This window comes from Myiozetetes cayanensis, unplaced genomic scaffold (assembly GCF_022539395.1).
Source record: "Myiozetetes cayanensis isolate MyiCay16 unplaced genomic scaffold, myiCay2020 scf14, whole genome shotgun sequence".
NCBI lineage: Eukaryota > Metazoa > Chordata > Aves > Passeriformes > Tyrannidae > Myiozetetes > Myiozetetes cayanensis.
Window position 1 is genome coordinate 10,035,339 of NW_026087048.1, and position 17,427 is coordinate 10,052,765.

The following is a 17,427-nucleotide window of genomic DNA, read 5'->3' on the forward strand; positions in this document are numbered from 1 at the left end:
TTGCTCAATAAAGTCATGCCAAGCACATTATGAAGTTTGGTAAGATGTGAGAACAGAAAGGCTGCTACTCAGGGGTTTAATACTCCAGTCCCAGTTTCTTGCCAGCCGTGCTTGCCAGGGCACAAAGCTCCAGCAGGAGCTCCTGCTGGAGGTCTTTGCCTGTGAACACCTTGCACAGGATGGAACAGGCACAAGCTTGGGCCTTCCTGTCTGAAGGCATAAAAAATTCCAGACTAGTAGCAGGGAAGTGAACTGCTAATGTTTTAAAACCTCTCATTTCTTCAGTATATGTAATTGAGTATTCTAATCATGTTATTATCAAGGAAATAAACACATTCTATGGCTATTAGCTGAGGATAAGAATAAAGATGTTTTTTAGTAAGCTCTAAGTGTGGCTCTTCACATTATATTTTCCCCTTCAAGGAAGCTTGTTTTCAATAACTGTATCTGTATATGACCTCTCCTCCTGTTTTCCAGAGGAAAGAGCTCATGCTACAGTGTCCCACTTAACATGAGCACAGGCAAAAGAACAGAACGTATTTTGTGTGGTCAAATCTTCCAGCAATTGCTGAACCCAAAGCAATTGTCTGCCTTAGGAACTGAGCCGGTGGGCTGGGAGACAGAGAGAATTATCTCTGCTCATGCCAGAGGACATTATTTATCTTAAAGGCACAACTTTCTCAGGCCATCACCTGGGCTACCAGTTCATTCCCCAAATCTCCCCTGCCTTTCTTCAGTTACTTATTAAATCACTGTTTCTTCAACAGGAAGCCAAATAAATCATTGCTCACTCGAAATATAGGATTGTTCATATTTAGGGTATTTATTGTGGCAAAACAATTAATAGATTTCCTTTAAAAGACCTTTTTCCATGTTTAGGAACAAACGGACTCTACGTGAAGAGAGGGGAAAACTGTGTCTTGTTTTGGAAAGAACACTGAATAAGGACACATGCAAAGTTCAAACATCTTTCAAATAGTTTTCTCTCAAAATGTATCATTAGTTTTGTTCAGCTTTTCTAGTTTGTAAACAACTATGTAATCAATGAAAATATATTTAGTCTACCTTTAAAAAGATGTCTCCAGTATTAATTGATAATAATAGTAAAATCATATGCAAGACAAAAATATTAGAATCTAGCATGCTTGTCCTTTAACAAGTTCTATTCCAAAATTATGTTACATATATTAATTTCAACTTTGTAAGTGTTCATAATCTCAAATCTTTGAGTAGTCAGTGACAAAAAATGATTAAGAAACTGGACAACCTTTCTGTATTGTGAACACTATTCATTTCAAACATTACTTGCTAGTAAAGTGCTGTTACAAGCAAAATGAAATTGTTAGTGTCTATTGAAAGAAGATGACATTTTAGTAATATTCAAATTGTACTTGTTTTTGGCAAATAGTTAAAAGCTTAGACATGTTGTTTAACCACCCAAAACTAATTCAGTATAAATAACATTGGTTTCCAATAATTCTATGCTAAAAGGCACGTACTAATGTTCCAGCAGTTCATTCAAGTGAGCTTTTGTATGTAGAGTTTTAATTGTGCTTTTAAATAGTTACTGATTCAGTATGACCTTGAAAGTGACATTTGTGCATGTCTAAAATACCTTCTCACAAATGAATCTCGCACTGGGAAGGTGTAACTTCGTTAAGATTAAGATCATATGTATCTATATAACTATGCTTGTTGATCTCTATAGATCTACATAGATATACACATATACATATATTCATACATACACACACAAAAGGGTTTCTTCTGGAACAGCAGCAGAAAGTGCAGTCTATATTTTTTTGAGTTGTCTTCATACTAGAAAGTTCTCGGTACAGTTTTCAGATATGAATTGTTTTGGGGTTTGTGAGATCCAAGGGATTATTTGTGATATTGCATGTGTCCCGTATTACTCTCTTTCCTTACAGGCTGCTTCAAGCTCACTTCACTTCCAGAGGAGATGATTGGCAAATTATTTTCCATGTGATACTGAATAAGATGACCCACACTATCAAATACATGGTCTTTGGTTCTCACCTAATGAAAGAAGCAAAGGAATACATTTATGGTTAGCTTGTGCTTATAACTGATGTGTTAGGATCATGTCCAACCAAAGTCAAAAGGCATTTAAGCCACTGAACTCACTGGAGCAGGACCATTTGGCTGCAGACAGCAATTCAGAGCTGTCCTTCGACCCACCATTAGCAGATGTGAAAAGCAGAGGACCAAGCTAAAGAGACTGTATGTAGAACTGGGCTGATGCTGCAAAGGGGAATTAAATACTTTTCTGATTTACTCCCTCCTCAGAGATGTCACTCAAGAGTGCTCCTCCAGCCCTGAGCAGAAGCAAGTAGAATTGAAGTGACAACAAACCAGCTCTTTAAGGTTAGGGTTATTTTTCTAGCAATATAATAACTCAGAATTTGTGTTAAGGGTATACACTAATTGTCAGCATCTGGACTAACAAGCTATTTTAAGTACCTGACTTCTATTTCCATGGTATTTCAGTGCTTATACGTTCTTGAATGGAACTCTCAAAGCTACTGAAGCCACTGGCTACATTTAAATTAACCTGGATGGAATCAAATCAGTTCCACATCCTGGAATGCACCTGTGCATTTTGATTGAAATACCTGAGCAGCACTGAAATTGCAGGGTATGAAATATTCATACCTTGCCTTCAGGATCCACCAAGAGCAGATGCTTTGCTTGCCCTCCCTGAAGTCCGCTGAGGACAAACTGCCCAGGTGACGTTGTGCTCTCTCGCACCAGAAAATCCCCATCGTTGACTAAGAGGCTCTCTGCTGCTTTCCTGTTTAATTTGCCATGGTAACAATCTTCATTCTTTAGCTGTTGCTTTATTTGTGGCAGAACACCGAGACCAGCTGTGTTGCTCGTGGCACTCTGCTGAGCAGCTTCCGGTAACTCTGAAATGAATTGAAGGGGAATGCATTGGACACCTCACCTAGAACTTCATTCTAAAAGGATGTAAGACAGGATTCTTATAGCTTTTTAAAAATTCAAACGATTCAGTCTTGAAGCTGTGGTCAAATCATATTCTTACAGACTGTAAGAATATGCACACATGAATGCTCACAGACCTGCAGTGCATTAGGTGGAATTATCACACCATCTCCTCCCCTACCTTAGATGGCAAACCCTTGGGTCGCTAGGCAACAGGGAATAAAACCAGGAATTTTTCTGATGCTGTACTGTTTTGGGTTTATATTTCTTTGAGTGTATTAAAAAGTCAAATCTTCCCTGTAAAAACAAGATTTTTGTTGGCTTTTTAGCTTTTTTCTTTTTTTTTTTTAAAGATCTTGTTTTTCCTTCTTCCTTAACGAGCTCTGGAGAGATTGTCACAGATCATTGGGAGAGTCATGTTGAGTGGCTCCAGCTCTGTGCAGGAATGTAAGACAACACAGCCAACATAGCCAGAAGGGAAGGATTACAGCATGATGCATTTGCTGTGAAAAAACGAACAATTACTGAATGTACTAAAAAAACTGGGTGGTTTGGGATATAGCCAGTCAGACTGCAAATGATTCACAGGCAGGATTCTTCTAAGGAAAATAAGAGGATACCACTTCTTCAATGGAATTGTGCAACCTAAGGCTCCTCAGGATATAGGCAGTTCCTTTCAGAGCATGATATAGCCCTGGGTTGGAAATGTCTCAATGGTCACAGATTTCCTTTATTGTAGTTCTGTCCACTCCTTTGTCCACTTTCTCGTGTGGAGCCAACTCTGACAGAGAAAACACTCAGTGGGAAACCATAAAAGGCAAAGCTAATAAAGTCTTCTCAATAATGAGGACAATCAGTAGCAACTATATAGTTATTTAATGGATATCCACCACTATGAGTCCATAAAGCAAGTTTTAATTTGACACGCATTTAATAGATACTACTGATCAAACAGTTTCATTTAGGAATTACTGGATGAGATTCAATGGTCACTTATGGAAGAACTGAGAAAAGACATTCACAATGATCCCACTTTGACCTTGCATGCTACTGCCTGTGAAGCAAAGGCATCTGGGGTCACTTCACCTGAGAGTGGTTAATGCATTGAGCATACAGGAGAACCCTCTTCCTTGAGGCATGACCCTGTCCCAAGGCTTTGTTTCATCTTAAAGATTTGCTCATCATTACCTGTGGAACTCTGTATATTGTCATCAATCAGCTACAGAAGACGAAAGGTTACTCTGCTTGTTTACCATCGCTACTTTTATTCCTTAATCCCCTTTCCCTTGAATTCAACAAGCCAAAAGAACAGGATAGATTTCTTCCCCCCTGCCTTTTCTGTATTTCTTATGGAGAAAACCCAGCCTTTCTCCCTGCACAAGATGACACAGCCCCTTATTTTCAGGCTCAGACAGACACGGTGTTGCAGTGGGACCTACTGTGCTGGCGCAGAGGGCTCCCCTGGCTCTGTGCTGCTGCTGTACCACGGGCTGGGCAGGCTGCAGGCTGCAGGGCCTGGGTGTTGATGTAACAGGGGTCATCGAAGAGATCTGCTTTGTAGGCAGGTTTCAAGACTGTTGCCTCTTTTTTTGTCTTCTGTGATCTTTCATCACAATTACCTGCAATTAGTATAAAGTAGGCACAGATTTCCTCGGTTTTTTTTCTTTTTTTTAATCCCAAGTTTAAGTAACTGTAAAAGCTGAAATAGGAATTATGTACTTCTTTATATCCCACTAAAGTAATTCAGAAGGAAAAGAAAAATGGGCAAATGAACTTGTTTTTCCTTATGGCTAGAGGGCACAAGGTACACTATCCAAAATTAATTAGAATGAAGTTTTCAAAAATGTTGTGCACTGGTTCAGTTTTGCTTCAATCACTGTCAGCAGTGAATCCCACACTGATTGGAAAGAAATTAATATATATGACTCTACAAAGACACAAACCATATACACTGTTTGTTGCAAAACCCTTTCCTTCCCCTCTGCACCACAAAAAGAGCTCGTGGGAAGCTGAACAATTCTGTTTCTTGCTAATCTGGTGGACCAGGAAAGATGGAGGAGTCTGGTGCTTTGTGGCTCTGCCTGGAGAGCCAAAGCCACATCTGTCAGGTCAGGATTCAAGCCTAGGAACAGGCTCACAGAATATCCCCTGCAGGGTATGAAAATAATAGCACTCCAGCTCGCCAAATAGCAGGCATATTTTTGCTCTTCAGAAAACGTTTTATTCATAGATCTATTCATTCATTCTTTTATTTGTTCACCCTTCTCTTTGTAGAAACCATTTGATTCTTGCTCCCTTGAATCGGAAATAACACAAGAAAGTGAAGTATCCCCTGCAGACAGAGTAATGGATCACTTCAGAGCAGTGCAGGTGGGAATTCAAAAAGGACCTCATTGTGCAGGCAAAGAGATGAGCTGAGGAAATGTGCTCAGGGTGTCAGCTGTGGCCAGGGAAGACCAGAAAGAGATGGAGGCTGATGACCTCCTGGGGCCCCTGAGAGCAGGTTTTGCTAAAGGCTAATTGATCCTGGGCACGAAGCTGCCTAAGGCAGGGGAAGGGCACAGTCACACTGAAAAGTCAGTGATGTTGAAATCAAGGGACCAGGCTCTATTGGAACAACAATCTGATACTGATAATTTGGGTTTCACTGAGCGTTTGTAGGGGGAAGGGGCATATTCAGAGACTGAAATGTAATGAAGTATCTTCCTTTTTCAAAGGGTATGAAAAAAGGGAATAAAACAACAAAGAGTATGAAAGAGAATTAAAAAAAACAAAGAGCTACTGTACAGTATCATGAGAAGTAAAATAAGACTGCCAGCAGACATGAAGATAGATTAGTGGCCTTTAGAAAAGCTGTAAGGCTTTTTTGTCTGCCCTTCATCTAGGGAACTAGAAATGACCCACTAAATAGAACACTTTTCACCATTGTATCGAAAGCCAAGGGGCAGCTCTTTCAGGCAGCCTGCCTTGGTTCATTCTGCTTATGCATGAGAAGGAAAAGAGAGTACATACCCACAGTTTTGTTTTCTTCTGGACAATTTTCATATATATTGATGAATGTTGGGCTGCCTGTCTGTAGAAAAATCGTAACAACAGTCACATAAAGCAGTGCCTTAGAAAACTCAGGCAACTTTAAAACATTCAAGCACCAGTCAATTAACATACTGCTAACTAAACATATGTTCTTCACCAAAAAATTCCCATCTCCTCAAATAATATTTTGTGCTGATACTTTTCTTCCTGCAGGGTGTCATATCTTGACTCCAACCTCACAGAGACCATTAACTGCCCAGTTATGTATCCAAGGTTTATTATATACAGCATAACTCCTAGGTAATAAAGTTCAGATTTCCTTATAAATGTCCCTTGTGATAAAAACAAGGAGAAATTACTACAAGTATCACGGTTTGAAAGTGAAATGGTCACCAAGTTGTCTGAGCAGCACTGGAACTGAAGGGAAAAACACAAGGTAAAAAGGCATTTGCATTTACATGCTGCAGGGTAGCTCCTTGGAACAACTCTGGCAAGCTTCAGGTGCAAACTCAGAATACATTAAAACACTTGTAGAATTAGAGAACTGGGGAGGTGGAGGCCACCAGGCCCACAGCCGAGATGTAGAGTATGGTTGATGTTAACAAAGCAAAAAATGGAGGGAGCAGTAGCACAGCAACACAGAGCAGCCTGGGAGCAGTGGCCACCGAACACAAGTAACACTTGGGAGCAGCAACTTTTTAGACAGAACCAACTGGATTCCAGCAAGCACGAGTGTGCTCCCTCTGAACAAAGCAGTGGTGCCTGCTTTCCTGAGTGGGGAAAGGATGGTGCTCCCAAGGACTTGACCAGCAGGCTTTAAAGTCTGTGCAGCCAGTCTAAACTTGGCTCTTTTTACTCCCTGCTTGGGTTTTATTCCCCATTATCACAGACAAGAGCCACAGATATCTGCATCTTTAATTGCTGCTTTAACAGAGCCTCCTGAAACACTCCAAGAGTAACAAACATTGTGTATGTATTGCAATCAGTTGATGTTGTTGTATGTATAAGTTGTAGAGCATAATGGACAGGATGAAATATTTATCAGATCACAGAATCAGGAGCCAGGAGGTCCCAGACTTTGCAGATGTTCTCTCAGACAAGCCATTTAAATCAGTATCTATTTTCTTCTCAGAGCTAACGAGTGAACAAGGGAATATTACTCGGTCTCCTAAAAGTACTCTAAGGACAAACCAGTTAATATTCAGAAAGTGCTTTGGGATTCAATTATGTACTAAGCATCATTAAATCTAGCCTAGAAAACCTTTTCCCAGGATAATCAGGACCTGGTTCTGATGTTAATGCCATACTTTAACACCACAGTAACATTTTATTATTCATTTCCATAATAGGCAGAGAATATTTATCCCAGAAGATGATGTACTTACTGAGCAATGCTGCTTTTTGTACTGGATAGGACACTTAGCCCTTTGGTCTGTTTGCACTTTCATTCTCATGTCTAACACTCCACCGGTGGGAGGCTCCTTCCCTGGAATTTCGTTGTAATATTCATGATCCTCCCTCTCCTGTGAATTCCCAGCTGATCCATTAGTATTTGCTGCCTCACTGAAAAAAAATATGAATGGAAAAAAAAAGCTACTGATGTAATCAATTGCTTTCTAGTGTAGGCAAACGTCCCCAGTGTCTGCACATTGCACAATACACAGATCAGCCATATGGAGGCTGTAAAGGGCTTTGGGCCTGAACTTTCAGAGCTGTTTATTTTTCCAGTTACTTCTTCCTGAATTAAAAATTGAGTCATCTCAGTTTGGGGTAAAGGGAGGTACAGTTATTTCCTTAGCACTGGGCAGCCCACATACCTTTTCTTTGACTTGAAAATATAAGAGGTACCTACTGAAGCTTTCAGAGAGGAGTGCCAATGCATTGTTCATTAAGGTATCCAAAATGCTGACCATTAAACTAATTCCTCTGGCTTATAGGCTGAACTGTATAAATCTAAGAGATTGCTGGGGGGCAGGCAGACTTACAAGAGGAAATTAAAACCTCGTGGCATTTAATCAGACAAACCTACAAATGGTTTAGAAAATCAAGTACTGCTGCAAAGAAAAAAAAAGTTGTTTTCCTGAGTGGAAGGTACTCTGAATTTAACAACCATAATCAATATAAGTGTTCTGTCTCAGCTTGAAAAAAACACTGAATGACATGAAGGAGAGTGCCCAATGTTTTTCTTGAGCTAAACCAGAATGATGACAGTTTAAATGTACAGCTGATACACTGCAAAGCAACTAGGTGCTTCCTGTACTGTCTCCGGTCCCAAAATAAAAAAACTCATCTCAAATCTTACTTCTCTGATTAACAAGAGTATAATTGGATAAAAGGCCTCGAGCAGGAAAGAGATAAAGTTCAAGTAGTTGATTATGTGATATGCAGTGCAAGTATTTGATTATGTGATTCATAGTAGTTTGGAAGGGAGTGACTCATTCACACAGCAATATCCGACTTCTCTGCCTGAGGGCTGTTCTCCGGGGCTGGCTGCGGGTTGTGCTCCAGGAGGAAATCTAATTAGCCTCTGCCATTTCTCCCTGCTCCTATGATACTTGTGCCATAACCTAGCAGAGTTCCATAGCAAAGGCTTTTCCTCTGGTTACTGTCCCCAGGGAAAACAGACCAGTATTAGCAGCGGAATGGCAAGAACCACTGAAATAAATATAAGCTGGAGTTTCTCTTATGTAATAAAACCAGCTCTGCTGTGTTGCATGAGGCACTGTACCAGGGACACTGCCTGCACAGGGCTCCAGTGCAGGAGGATGCATGAGTGCATCAGGATGCAGTTAAATGGTGCTACAGCTTTGCCTGCTCACGGGAGGTAGCAGGCAATCAAATTTGGTGTTACAGTAAAAAGAAGCCTGAGAAAAATAGGCGTGGCTAACCTGTGAGGAGAGCCATAAATTAGAGCAAGAATTGTGTCCCCAGTGCAATGGAAAACAGGTAATTGAACTGGGGAATTGTGGTCCAGAAATTAATCTAGGCCTTGTATGTTGGGCAATGTGCAGAGGACAGGGCTCCCCACTTTCCAACACCAGGTGCTGGCTGTGTTTAGTTCAGTACACGAGGCTGATTTAAGTCACAACAGGTGAAACCCGAGGCTGCTGCCAGGACATGAGCAGAATAGAAGAAAGGTGAATTAAAATGGCTTTTTTCCCCACCCCACACTTTCCACAGCTGCAGGAAGCTTAAACTTGGCACTGGTCAGGACTGAGCTCAGCCTCTGTGTGTGTGTGCTATTTATAGAGCTGAACTTACTTGGGCAGAGTAATTTGAACATTTGTTCAACTTGCATGACTTAAGACAAAGCTGTTTTATCTAAGGAACAGTACAGCTACATTCTGTGTTCTGCACTGATACAAATGTCACAGAAATCAACGGATTTAATGGAATAATCTAATTTTAGTCTATTACACTCGGCACATACAGACATGTGTGCCTATGTCCAGAAAGCATCTCTAAAGCACCTTACTTAAGAACCACTTTTCGTAATGTATTATTTTCCTGAAAAGTACTAAAGAGGAGGAAAACATCATTTAAGTGACTGAGAATGTGCTGACCTTTCATTAGATGCAACCAGGCTGGATGGGTTCTTCAGGTACTGTCTGAAGCGGAGCTCAAAAGCCTGCCCTATGGTGTTTATCACCTCCTGTGCCATCCCATTGGGACATTCCAGAATGTGGCATGCTGCAAAGAGACACCTTATTTTAATTAGGTAAATGCAATTTATAACAGAAAATAGAGACTTAAGCTACATTGCTTACAGCAGAAAAACTGGGCATGAAAATATGTATGTAGATAGCTTTAGGACATTATACAGACTGAGACTGATCACATGGTAAGGAAATTGCTCTAGATATATTAATCATAGTATCATCTTTTTTTTTTTTTCTATAGTTCAATAAAAGAAACTCTCCATTTATGCTTCCTGCATCTCCTCTTCTCCCTGTGCCTAGCAGTGAGGAGCAGCAGGGGAGATAACCAGCCCTACAAATGTGCAGTTTTTGTGTGAAATGCCTTGAAAACACAAGTCTGGGCAGGTCTGGCAGCCTGGGGCTGAGGGGTGACAGCCCAGACTGTAAAGCTCCAGCCCAGCTTCTCCAGAAAACATCCTGATCTTATGAGCCACCCACTGCACCTCAGAGTGAGCTTTGCAGGAGCCACCACTACCAACTCCAGAGCCATCAGCAGTGCTGCTCTGAGAACTGTCTGGCATGAAAGAAGTAGCCAAATTCCAGTCTTTCTTTCTCGTACTGCCCACAAATAATGAGTGATGGAAAGGGATTTTATCCCCTGGGTTGGCCTCCAGAGGGGAGAAGGTCTTGTACACCTGAGTATGTGTATATATATATATATATATAGACACCCCACTGCCTTCCAGCAACATAACCAGAAGTCTGGGTTAGATGAGGAGGCTTGTTCACTACCCTTCCTTCACCTGGAAGTTGTCCCAGAGCAGGGCAGCTGCCCACCTTTCCAGGCAAGGCCAATTTGGGAAGACTCCTACATCTGCATGGAGCCAGCAGCTGGTACTGCTTTAGTCTGACCTGCAGACTCTCACTTTGTTGCACAAAGAACATGACATTTAAAGCTACAGCCTGTATATCATTAGCCCTATCCATACAGCAGAAATTGTACAGAATATTGAGCTGTTCAGTAGCTTTCTCATTTTAAAGTCAAAGAATTTCTTGTTACATACAAATAAAGCAATTATATAAACACATATAACAATTTGATAATTGTTTCAATACCTCTCTGATTAACAGGATCTTTTGCTACATATGCAACATAGTCTGTTGTATCCTATAGGAAAAAAGACAACAAATGTATTGAAAATTATCATGATGAACCACCCTACCACCATAGCAAAGCAATTGAGTATAGACAGATATATTTTTAGCTTTAAAACGTGTACTTCAGGGAAAAACCACCAGAGGTACCAGCAAAGTGAGCTAAGGCAAACATCAGTGACACTCTGGTGGCTGTGGACACAACAATTGTCCCATAATCTTTTCCTCCCAAAGACCACACCAGACCATTTGGCATTCTTTGGGTCTTCAATAAACTGTGTATTCAATTCCAGCCCTGCAAGCAGAGCAGAAACACAACTGGTGCCTCAGCAGCAGGCAGTGCCTCCCTCAGAGTAACTGGTCAGCTTTTGGCTGGGACAGTCCTTACCAGTATCAGTGGAAGGTAAAGCAGTGCTAATATACTGCAAATGACAAGCTGTAATGTTTCCAATTTGTAGCATGAAGGACTGAGTTTTGAAGGCATCTTAGAGAAAAGTTAAACTTTAAAATGCTGCAGAATAAAATAGGTATCTGATCTCAATTGCTGCTGCCCGATTTTAGTCTGGCTACGATCAGGTTAAATTACTCTGGATCTCAAAGCTGCTGCTGAAATCAGACAACCACAGTATAATCACTTGTCTGTTTCTGATTCACTTTCCAGCCAGCACTCAAATAATCCTCTTTTTCTAGGCAAACTGAAAAGAGAACTGGAATAGAAAAATTAACATTTCTAGTCGTACCGCAAAAGCAAAGAGTGGCTTGATAATTCAGTGTTATAGTAAAATTGGTGAGGTAATGAATAACATTCTTTTAATTATTAAACATGCATTTTGTTATTTCGGATCTTTAAGGCGGGATGGGGAAAATGCAATTCACAGCTTAAAGGCATGGCTCTCTTGAGGGAAGATGCAATCAGCTGGCAGGAAACAAGGCCCCATTTGCAATATGCACAAGAACAATCATTTAATAATTCACAATGAATGACACGAGAGGCAGGTCTTGGGGCCAGCAGAACTTGTCCTAGATTATTCCTTTTAAATCTCCAAAGTTAATGTCATTAAAACGAAGCAAGCTAAATATTTCTTATGCATCTAGTGAACTCAATTTCCTTCCTTTTCCTTTCAAGTTTTTCTTAGAGATCATAAATATTTTAAAATAAATTAGATCTAGAGAGCAAATAGACTCTAAAGTAACTGGAGCAGTACCTGCTATTTTTATGTCTTTGTAGTGTTTATGCACATGGCTGGATGACTTTGCTTTAAAATAAAGCCAGAATAGGCTTAATTTTCAGGCAGAATAGTGTTACTCCTTAACAGCACAGAGCGACACTGAACTGTGCTTGGACCCTGAGTGTGGGGGCAGGTGGAGAGACATGTCCTGTGGAAACTATGTCCCATTTTAAAAGTAAAGGGAATTTTGAAAAAATTACCTGAACAAGACACCAAAATTGCCCCTTATGTGAAGGGCCACTAGATTTATAGGTACCACTGCTGAGCAAGGCCTCTATTTTATATATCCTTCCATTAGGAAGTGTCACCAGCTGCACCACCAAGCCCATTTCCTGCAGCACATCTGTGTGCAAGCACATCTCTTGGTGGCCCTGCCATTAAGTACTGACCAAACCCAGCCCTGTGCAGCCTGTGGCATCTGATGGGATCACTGCACAAGACCAATGCAGGATAATAATATAAAAAGGACTAAAAAAGGGCAACAAGCCCTGGAGAATTACTCATCCAACCTGCTTTGCTGAGGTCTGAGAACACATACTTAAATTCTCCAAACTGGAGAATTGTTACATAAAGACAAACTAGACAACCACCATGTGGGACATAGTAAAAACTTCAAAAGCAAGTCAGCTTAAGGACATATTTAAATTGTTTAACTATCAAGAAACTGGAATTTGGAAATTAATATGGTGATGCTCAGTACAACATCATACCAGCACCTGGAGCTACTTGGAACTCCATATCAGAAAGGGTCTGCAAAGTCCAAGGACTCTCTAGTGCAGTGGGGTGTATTAGGGTGGCACAGGCATCTCAAGGTGAAATTTGAACTTCTTAGACTCTCAAAATGCCTTAAGCTTTAAATGGGATCTTTAAGGATGTTGTTCTTTGGCACCCTTCTGGGTGCAGGAGTGACAGCACAGAGCCTGCAGACATTCTTCCTCCCAACCTTCCAGCCCGGCTCCAGAAAGCTCCAGTTCCATCACCCACATGCCCTTCCAAAGAAGGGCTGTCAGCCACTCAGCACCGATTCCCAGCCCTGTTTTCCTGACTACTCCTAAATCCAAAGAGGCAGATGTGTCATTTTCCAGTCAAAGTTGGATCTGGCCTCCATCACAGTGTTATCAAGAGCAAGACCCAAAGAGCCTTCTCTTTTCCCTGTTTCGTAAGACAAAACAGGAAAACATTTAACAAAATTGAAGGGCAGAAAATTCAAAACTGATTTTAAAAATGCTGGTTTCATACCACATGGAGTGTAAAATTCAGAACACTGCCAGGGCTGGGCTTGTTTATAGATGACATTTCCTGCTTACAATCATTGCAGTAAAGAGTTTGGAAGAGGATAGAAAACCTCTTGCCTGAAAATATCAATGACTATGTAACTGTGACACCAGAAGGAACAGCCCTGTCTGAAGGAAGAAGGTGGTTATGCCACACCTGTCTCATAGGAGTTGTTTGACTCAAAATTCATCTAAAAGTGTAGAGGTGCCAGTGCTGACCACTTTTGTGACAGCTATTGGATTACAGGGACCACAGAACTGATCAATTCCTATGTTAATGTTCTTATTTTTAGATCCCCAAGTCAGAGCTCCTTTTCAGTCTCGGTTCCTCAGTTTTCTTGTATTACTGGTCACGATCCAGAAGTGTGGTGTACCCTGTTAGAGCTTGTGGTAGGAAGGGATGAAGAAAATTATTTGCAGGTACTTTCATTCTCATAATAATTTCATTATACCTGCAGAAGTGTATCCTATGAATCAATACTTACTGGGTCACCTCCAGAAGCAAATGAGATGGACTGCATATGATGGTTGGCAATAATCTGAAAAGCATAACAAACTAGTTAAACATGCTCACAGGCCACACCTTAGGAAACAGCAGAGCATATATCTTCCTAGAGCAAGCAATTAAGTTCATGACAACCCAGTCCATTAATACATGCATGTATCATTTGGCAAGGAAGGAGATAAAAATAGGAATAATTTTGAGACTACCCATTCATGTTTAGTAATGTCTAGCTCCCTGAGTAATCTTCTTTAAAGAGTTTTCAGAATTAATTCAATCACCAACTTCTAACCTGGTCAGGATGAAGCTAAATGAAACTTTGAAGGGGGAGTAACTGCAGACACTGGATACGTTTGCAAAGTCTTGAGATATTAATTAATTTTAAAATTACCCATAATTTTATTTAAATGTCTGATGTATATAATGGTGGTGTTTTTACAAAGAGGCCCCACTGATAGTCTGATCATATTCTCTCTCACCATTAGCACCAAGCTGTTACCTGGCAGAAATTTCACTAGCCAGATCAAACATCAGTTCTTCTTGGTTTCAAACACTACCTCATCTCTGGAGACAAGCTGGTTTTTATTATAAAATCAAGAGCAATAAATTATTCAGGTGTGAACACGATGAAATACAGTAGCAGCACAAGACTAGAATAAGAATAAACAGGGTTTTCCATTTGAAAAGGTCTAGTAATGAGTTTCAGGACAGTGCCCTACATGTCTGTGTGTGCAATGACCAGCACATCAGTGCTTTCTGAAGGAGATTTGTCCACCTGGCTTTTAGTCCTGGTACAAACAGGAACAGGTTAAAAGGGCCACACTTTAGCTGCCAAACCCCAGAGCTTTACCTGCTGTAGGGAAGCTCTTTCCTGCTGTACCCAAAAGGAAACCTTGTGCCATAAACCCTAATCCCTCCTAGCACGGGTGTCCAACGGACAGGAGACCTCTGTGCTACAGGCAAACCCCCAGAGCTGCCTGATGCTCACCATGGCATCAGCTCAGTGCAGGGACTCCTCAGAGCCAGTGAGCCAAAACTGCTTCCCTGACGTTCCCCTGCTCCAGCTTGGAGCAAACGCTGCTGCTGGCCCAGGGCGAGCTCATTCTGGGAGCTGAAGCCAACAGGAATTAGGTGGGCAGGACAAAGCTCCTCATCCCATCTGCCAAGAAGGAAATGAGCACACCCCAGTTCCAGAGCAGATCCAGGCTCCTGGGAACACGCCTCGATGAAGCCTAGAGACTTTACAGACTTTACATAGTGTAACTGATTGTACATATATAGTACCCAGCTGTAAAACAGCTTTGAATGACACCAAAGCCAAGATCTGACTTAATATTTATATCCTTTTTTTTTTCCCCTTAAGACTTGTCAGAAACTCCAGTCAGAACTAGTGCCTTGTTTGTCAGGCACTGAGGCACTGTGCAGGCAGACACACAAACAGTTTGCCAAGTGCTTAAGGATCCCTCCCAAGCAACAGACCTTCTTAAACAAAAAGGGCATGTGCTGCATGTCCAATTATCCCAAAGTGCTTTTATTTTTAAATTCAGAGGCATCGTGTCATTCAGCTTCACCAGGCGTGCACAAGTCTGCTTAAGGGTGCTGCTTTCCCCTTGAAGGGCCCAGCCTTTCCTTCAGAAGCCACTGAGGAGGAGAAAACAGTGGCACGGATAAAAGGACACTGATTACATGTACCCTACCTGCTGAGTGTCAACATTAATCAAAGTGAGGCTGCTCGTTGAAATGGTCAGCTTTATATTCACGCCAGAAAACTGAAGGTTACTTTTGCCAAGTACAGAAGACAGAAACTTCGCTGGAGGCTGTGAACAAAGAAACAAAGAGGCTGTCAGGGGCAGAAACATATCAAAGTCAAGTAGCTTTTACAGTATCTTATTGAGACTTTCAATGGAGCAGGGATAATGGCTTGATCAAACGCAAATGGATCCTCTAACAAACATCAGCTCTGAATACAGTACTGGTAGGCATGGTTTTTATGTCAATAATGGGAAAAAAATTTTAAAGCGAAATCCCAGTGAGCTAAATGTTATAGCTGGCTCAGTAATTCAGAATGTGTAATTTTCCTTCTGAGCTCTTTGTTTCCTGAGGATGAAGTGCTTCTGAGTAAAACAAGAAATTCTCTCCTGTATTCATTTTTCAGGAGCAAGTTCATTCCTCCCAAGCTCCACAGTTACAGAAGGAAATCAAAAAAGTTCTTCTGGATACGACCAACAGTAACCACTACAGTTGCCCCTCATTCCATCCCAGTTACTTAACAAAACCCATTAAACACTGCCATTTTAGTTGTGTTTAATTTTTTATATATATAAATAAGAAGCAGGTCATCCTCCAGTGAATCAGCTCCCTTTTGCAATCCGAAAAACCACCCAATTCCAGTAATTTTACCAGCCAAAACCTAAAACCTGTGAAGCACCAAGCACTGCAAGGGCTGGTAGAAGCAAGAACTCTGGGCAAAGCATTAATCCTGAAGAAAATAAAGTAGGGCATGGCCTCAGCCCCAAAGCAAGTAGGCTAAACACTCTGCTACCAGCACTTTCATGTTATACATAGTGAGTTCAGATGGATTAATATGTGCTAAATCCAGCGTGGATTGAAGCCTGTTAAGGAATCGTGTATCCAGCTTATCAAAAACAGATATAGAAAATTAATTGTTCAGCTAAAATTGTATTTACCTTCCGCTTTTTTATAGCTCCATTTGTACCTGATACAGCTTCACACAGTCGGCTTATTGCTTCCCTGCAAATAAAAAAACACATCACAAGCTGCTGGATCATTTCACATTCATCATCTGAAACAGAGCCAGCAACGCTGCAATTAATTGTTATCGGCCCACTTATAAACGCTTAAATCTTCTGGAAGGTCTTTCACAGTTGTTTTTTCTTTCCTCCCACTGTTAAAAAAAAAACAACACCTATTTAACAAAATACAATGATTCAACAGCCTGCTTTAGGCTGATTCTTTTTCTTCATCAAACACATCAGATTCACCTAAGGAAAATTTGTTTAAAAAACCCCCAAACATAATTAACCACAAGATGCTCAAACATCCTAATGCCTTCAAATCCTCTTTCTCAGTAGGGTTGAGAGGCCTCTTGCTTGGCAGAAGGGGCTCCTCCCTGCCTAATCTTTCCTCTTTACTGCAGCAGGTGCATGCTGAGGGAGCCCAGCTGGGGCCCTGACTGCCTTTCCTGGGACTTGGGGTTTCTTTCAACAACAACAACAACAAGAAAAACAAGAAAAAAGTGTGGAGGGGTGGGTGGGGAGGTGTAACCAACTCCTCCAGTTCTTTTTCAGAGCTGAGGTCTCAGTTCATGTCTTTACATCTGGGGCAGGACTTTCCCAAAGCAGACATTCTTTCTAGCCACCCATTATCCTCTACAGGTGCCTCTCAGTTAGGGCAGCAGAAAGGTAAGGCACAAAACACTTGCAGTGTTCACTGGTCTGTATCTAAGGCAGCTAAATCACACACAGCATAGCAGAGTGACATGCTGTGCCTATTTTCCACACTTGAACAAAGCAAATTCTGCTCTATGCCCAGGCAGGTGACTGGTTTGGACATGCAGTGGAGCACTGACTGCCCTGACTGAGGTCAGCACAGCAGCTGGAAAAAAACTTTTT

The 17,427-nt window shown here is 41.2% G+C and overlaps 1 protein-coding gene across 1 annotated transcript in view; it reads right to left on the reverse strand.

The window, feature by feature from the left end:
- Positions 1–799: 799 nt before the first annotated feature.
- The window catches only part of SHC4 (SHC adaptor protein 4), a 32,340-nt gene continuing 15,712 nt past the window's right edge, over positions 800–17,427 (reverse strand). Inside the window, exons 3-12 of the mRNA XM_050309663.1 lie at positions 16,483–16,546; positions 15,493–15,612; positions 13,779–13,832; positions 10,752–10,803; positions 9,561–9,687; positions 7,383–7,560; positions 5,977–6,037; positions 4,404–4,583; positions 2,674–2,927; positions 800–2,037 (exon numbers count right to left, since the gene is read on the reverse strand). Coding sequence (XP_050165620.1) covers positions 1,882–2,037; positions 2,674–2,927; positions 4,404–4,583; positions 5,977–6,037; positions 7,383–7,560; positions 9,561–9,687; positions 10,752–10,803; positions 13,779–13,832; positions 15,493–15,612; positions 16,483–16,546 — 1,246 coding nt within the window. The 3' untranslated portion in view covers positions 800–1,881. The remainder of the gene's footprint in view (positions 2,038–2,673; positions 2,928–4,403; positions 4,584–5,976; positions 6,038–7,382; positions 7,561–9,560; positions 9,688–10,751; positions 10,804–13,778; positions 13,833–15,492; positions 15,613–16,482; positions 16,547–17,427) is intronic.